Source organism: Babylonia areolata, chromosome 6 (assembly GCF_041734735.1).
Source record: "Babylonia areolata isolate BAREFJ2019XMU chromosome 6, ASM4173473v1, whole genome shotgun sequence".
NCBI classification, from domain to species: domain Eukaryota; kingdom Metazoa; phylum Mollusca; class Gastropoda; order Neogastropoda; family Buccinidae; genus Babylonia; species Babylonia areolata.
Genome location: NC_134881.1, coordinates 40969869 through 40974868, shown reverse-complemented (window position 1 = coordinate 40974868; position 5000 = coordinate 40969869). Strand labels below are relative to the sequence as shown.

Genomic DNA, 5000 nt, shown 5'->3' with positions numbered 1-5000 from the left:
AGCCACCACCACCACCCACCACCACCAACTCAGCATCTGGACATGACATCCGATGACCAGAGCAGGAGTTCTGTGTGTGTGTGTGTGTGTGTGTGTGTGTGTGTGTGTGTGTGAGAGAGAGAGAGAGAGAGAGAAGTTATCTGTCCATACATTTCCTGGTCCCTATCGGAGTTGCACCCCCTGCTCTCCTCGGCCATCTCTCCTCACGTTGCAGATAATTATACCTGGCCTAGGGTTGTGACAGTTACAAATCCCCTCTAAGTGTTGACCGAAGGGGTCATCTTAGTCTTTTTTTTATTTTATTTTATTTTATTTTATTTTTATTTTTTTGGACGTGAGGAGAGCTACTATCGGTTTGCGATCCACACAGTAATCAGCTTATGACTGATCTTTAAGAAAGGTGTAGGCTTGGATCAGAAAACGTTGTTGGTTTTTTTTTTTTTTTTTTTTCGGTTGCTATGATATGCTACTGCATGATTATTAGCTATGGTTGCGAACGGATGATTGAAGATAAAGTGTAGGTAGGACTTGCATTTAAAAACCGCTTTTGATGATAGGTGTGTCTGGCTGAAACAGCCCGTGTCAAAAGTATTTCTGTCTGTATTTAGATTGCCAACGTCGAGGAATTATCGAAGATAAAAAAAAAAAAAAAAAAAAAAAAAGCAAGCAAGCGCCGCGGCTTCGGTGAAATAAGGTTCGGTTGTGGGTTTCTAATCCGTCATTTTTCTAAACATCGATACCGTTATCAACAGTTTGAGTAGTTACTCTTATCGGTATCTTTAAAAACAGTTTGAGTAATACGAGGGTCATTCAATAAATAAGGTGAATTTTTCGGTATAAGGACTTCTAATACAGATAGAAGCTTACTTAAAAAAAAAAAAAAAAAATTTCAACGTAGTCTCCCAACACTGTCACACACTTTTCCCATCTGTGCACAAGCTTCCGTATTCCCTCAGCGTAAAAATCTTTGGACTGATGTCTCAGCCAGTCGCTCACAACACTTTTGACTTCATCGTGACTTTCAAACTTCGTGCCTCTCGTGAACGCTTTCAAGGGACCAAACAGGTGAAAGTCTGAAGGGGCAAGGTCTGGGCTGTAAGGGGGATGAGAGAGCAGTTCCCAGTCCAGCTCGTTGATGGTCATTGACTGATTCGATCACCTCAGGAGACCTCACTTCTGTAGGCCTTCCAGGCCTGTCTTCATCCTCAACACTGCTCCGTCCTTCTTTAAACAATTTAGCCCACTTGTAGACATTTTTTCGGCTGAAACATGTGGCACCATACACAGCTGACATTCTCCTATGAATTTCAACTGGTTTGCACCCTTCAGCAACCAAAAACTTGATAACTGACCGCTGTTCAATCCTGGAGCATGCTTCTTGGTCGGCCATCTTTGTTAATCGCCAAAACTCTCAAAGTATTTTTTTTCTGCAAAACAAATTAAATCCATGTGAAAAAGAAGTAAAAAAAAAAAAAAAAAAAAAAAAAAAAAAAAAAAAAGAAAAAGAAAAAAAAAGTAAGCTTCTATCTGTATTAGAAGTCCTTATACCAAAAAATTCACCTTATTTATTGAATGACCCTCGTACATTATTATAAGATATATAAGCAATGACTGTTATCTATCTCAAACAGACCTTAGCTGTTGTAACAGTGACGTACTATAGTATTTTAGTATTTTCTTAATACTGAAGTTCACAAGACGGTATAAAAAAATAAATCATATTATTTTGATAGGTAAAATGTGTATCAGTATTGCTAAAAAACACACAAAAAGACTGTCTATTTTACAACTGATCTTTGAACAGCAATTCAGTATTAGACATCGATATATTATATAATACCTTATGAATCTTAAAGAAAAGGGACAAAGAAAAAAAAATCTATATATAAGTGGGGGATAAAACAACAATGACCTAGTTATGGAATGCAGGGTATTGCTTTTGATTATTGTCACGTTTTTTTTTTTTTTTTTTTTGTGTGTGTAATTGCTTAGGTTCACTGTATCTTTTTTGTTGCTGTTATTTTGTTCCTGTTTTTTTTAAAATAAATATTTTGAATTAAAATAATGAATTTATATACAAAATAAAACGGTGGTCGACCCAAGAAAGTCCGGGTAAAAAAAAAAAAAAAAAAAAAAAAGACGGTATAAAATCCAGCTCAAGAATGTCTTTTTGTTGTGTCTATATTTTGTCTATATTTTTATGTTCAACAGCTCGTTACCTAGCAACGAGGTCCAACGGTCTTCAGGTGGAAAGAAAAGAGACAGTTTCAAAAAATCTATTAACAAAACAATGACTTTCATCACGTTACACGCCGATTCCAGAGTGGCCCAGTTCTGTCATTCATCAAAATGACCGGGGTGGTTTTATCGTGGGGGGAAAGGAATGAGACTTGACACCACACGTGTCACTGAGTGAAAAGAAAAGGAACGTTGGTGGAAGAAACCGAAGAAGAAGAGAGAGAAGAAAAAAAAAAAGAAAAGAAAAAAAAAGAAAAGAAAAGAAAAGAAAAGAATCTGTTGTCCAAATCAACAACAACAACAACAACGAGAACAACGACAACAACAATAATAACAACGAACTGGATGCAGGAAGAGTTGTTTAAAATCCCGTCACACACACTGGTGATTGTGCACAAAATATTCCGTTACCAAAATCATCATCAACATCAACAACAAAGTTGTAGGATGAAGAACTTTGTTCAATGTCCCATCGCTACTCGTACTGGGGGATTATAGACAAAAGACAACAACAACAACGACAAGGAGAAGAAAAAGAAGAAGAAGAAGAAGAAGAAGAAGAAGAACAACAACAACAAAGAGTTAGATGAAGAATTCTGTTTAATGTCCCATCGCTACACCTATTGGGGATTATAGACAAAAGACAAGAAGAAAAAGAAGAAGAAGAAGAAGAAGAAGAAGAAGAAGAAGAAGAAGAAGAAGAAGAAGAACAACACTACCACCACCACCGCCAACAACAACGAGTTAGATGAAGAATTTTGTTTGATATCCCATCGCTACACTTGTTTGGGATTATAGACAGACAACAAACAACACAAACAATAATAACAACAACAAAGAGGAAGGATGAAAAAAATGGTTTAATATTCTATCACAACGCGTTCTGGGAGGTGTGTGTGTGGGTGGGTGGTATATACAAAAAGACAACAACAAAAACCAAGAACAAGAACAGCAACGAAGAGGTATGATAAATAATTTTGTTTAACTCTCTCCATACGAACGGCGAAAGAGACGACGTTAACAGCGTTTCACCCCAATTACCATCATCAACATATTGCAAGCGAAAGGCTCTTATACCGAAGAGGTGAATGTTGACAAAAAATACCACAATTCTGACGACGGAAGCTAATTCTTGGGTCATTGAGACACCCACTGGACATCCGAGGGGTCTGTGTAGAGGAGAAGAGAGGACTGGCCGTACTGAGTGAGTTAATATCCCATCGCTTACATACATTGGGAGGAGGATCACAGACAAAAGACAAAAACAACAAGACAGAAGGCACACACCAAGCAGCCACTGAAAACCAAAGCCAAACCATGGCGACGGGAACGAAACTGATGAAGGAGATCTCGGACCAGTTCCTCATCTGCAAGCTCTGCCAGGAGTCCTTCACCGACCCCAAGACCCTCTCCTGTCTCCACACCTTCTGCTGTGCCTGCATCCAGCAGCAGTACGATGAAGAGACCAGTCGTCCCACTCGCTACACGCTCTACACTCGCTCCGTCACCTGTCCACTATGTCGGAAAAAAACCGACCTCCCAACAGGGGGCGTTAGACGACTTCCGGACAACTTCCTCGTCTCCAACTTAACGGAAGTGCTGGCTAAACGGTGCACGGCGAAAGTGCCCCCTTGCGAAATCTGCCACACTGTTCGTCCGCGTAGCAATGACGCGTGTTCGAGGTGTTTGGACTGCGATAAACTTTTGTGCCGAGCGTGTGTGGAGCTTCATACTACTACCAAGGTGACGCAGGACCACAGTCTGATCGACGCGGAGGGGCAGAAGGACATAGAGTGCAAGGCCCACCCGGAGGAGACGGTTCGATTCTACTGTGAGAAGTGTGAGGAGTGTATCTGTGTGGTGTGTACCTTCCAGGAACACAAGGACCATGATGTCTGCTCCTTCAACGATGGCTTTGCCAAACACAAGGTGTGTATGTGTGTATTGGTGGTGGTTTGTGTGTGTGTGTGTGTGTGTGTGTGTGTGTGTGTGTGTGTGTGTGTGTGTGTGTGTGTGTGTGTGTGTGTGTGTGTGTGTTTGGTGGTCTGTGTGTTGTACTCTTTCTTTGTCTCTGTCTCTGTCTGTCTGTTTCTCTGTCTCTCTGTCTCTGTCTCTCTCTCTGTGAAGGAGTGCGTGAAGAATGTAAAAGTGTAAGACAAGAAGAACGAGAGCCAGAGCGAGAATGAGAGAGAGAGAGAGAGAGAGAGAGAGAGAGAGAGAGAGAGAGACAGACAGACAGACAGACAGACAGACAGACAGACAGACAGAGAAGGAGGGAGTGAGGGAGAGAGAGAGCGAGAGAGCGAGAGAGAGAGGCAGACAGAGAGACAGAGAAGGAGGGAGTGAGGGAGAGAGACAGAAAGGAAGGGAGAGAAAGAGAGATGTATATATATATATATATATATATATATATAGAGAGAGAGAGAGAGAGAGAGAGAGAGAGAGAGACGCATGGAAGGAGAAAGAGAATCTATTCTTTCTACTATCGACAAACCCATTTGCTTTGCACAATTTCAATTTACCGCTGTGCAACGATCGTTTTGATGGGTTAATCATGTGCATCCTTATTATCACGTCTCATCATCGTGATATGATCATTATCACCATCTCATTCCTCGATGTCATTAACAGTGTCATGTGTCATGACTTTCGTCGTAATCATACACTTCTTTTACATCAACGTTGTCCCTACACCATGGCGATTACTGTCATTGTCGTTTGTATCAATGTCGGCGTTACATTTTTAAAAGCTCATCGTGTTT

At 40.6% G+C, this 5000-nt stretch overlaps 1 protein-coding gene across 5 annotated transcripts in view; it reads left to right on the top strand.

The window, feature by feature from the left end:
• The window catches only part of LOC143283013 (uncharacterized), a 48968-nt gene that overhangs the window by 31106 nt on the left and 12862 nt on the right, over positions 1–5000 (top strand). For all 5 annotated transcript variants that reach the window (XM_076589001.1, XM_076588998.1, XM_076589002.1 and 2 more), the window contains one exon: positions 2212–4167. In XM_076589001.1, the coding sequence (XP_076445116.1) occupies positions 3556–4167 (612 nt within the window). In that variant the 5' untranslated portion in view covers positions 2212–3555. The remainder of the gene's footprint in view (positions 1–2211; positions 4168–5000) is intronic.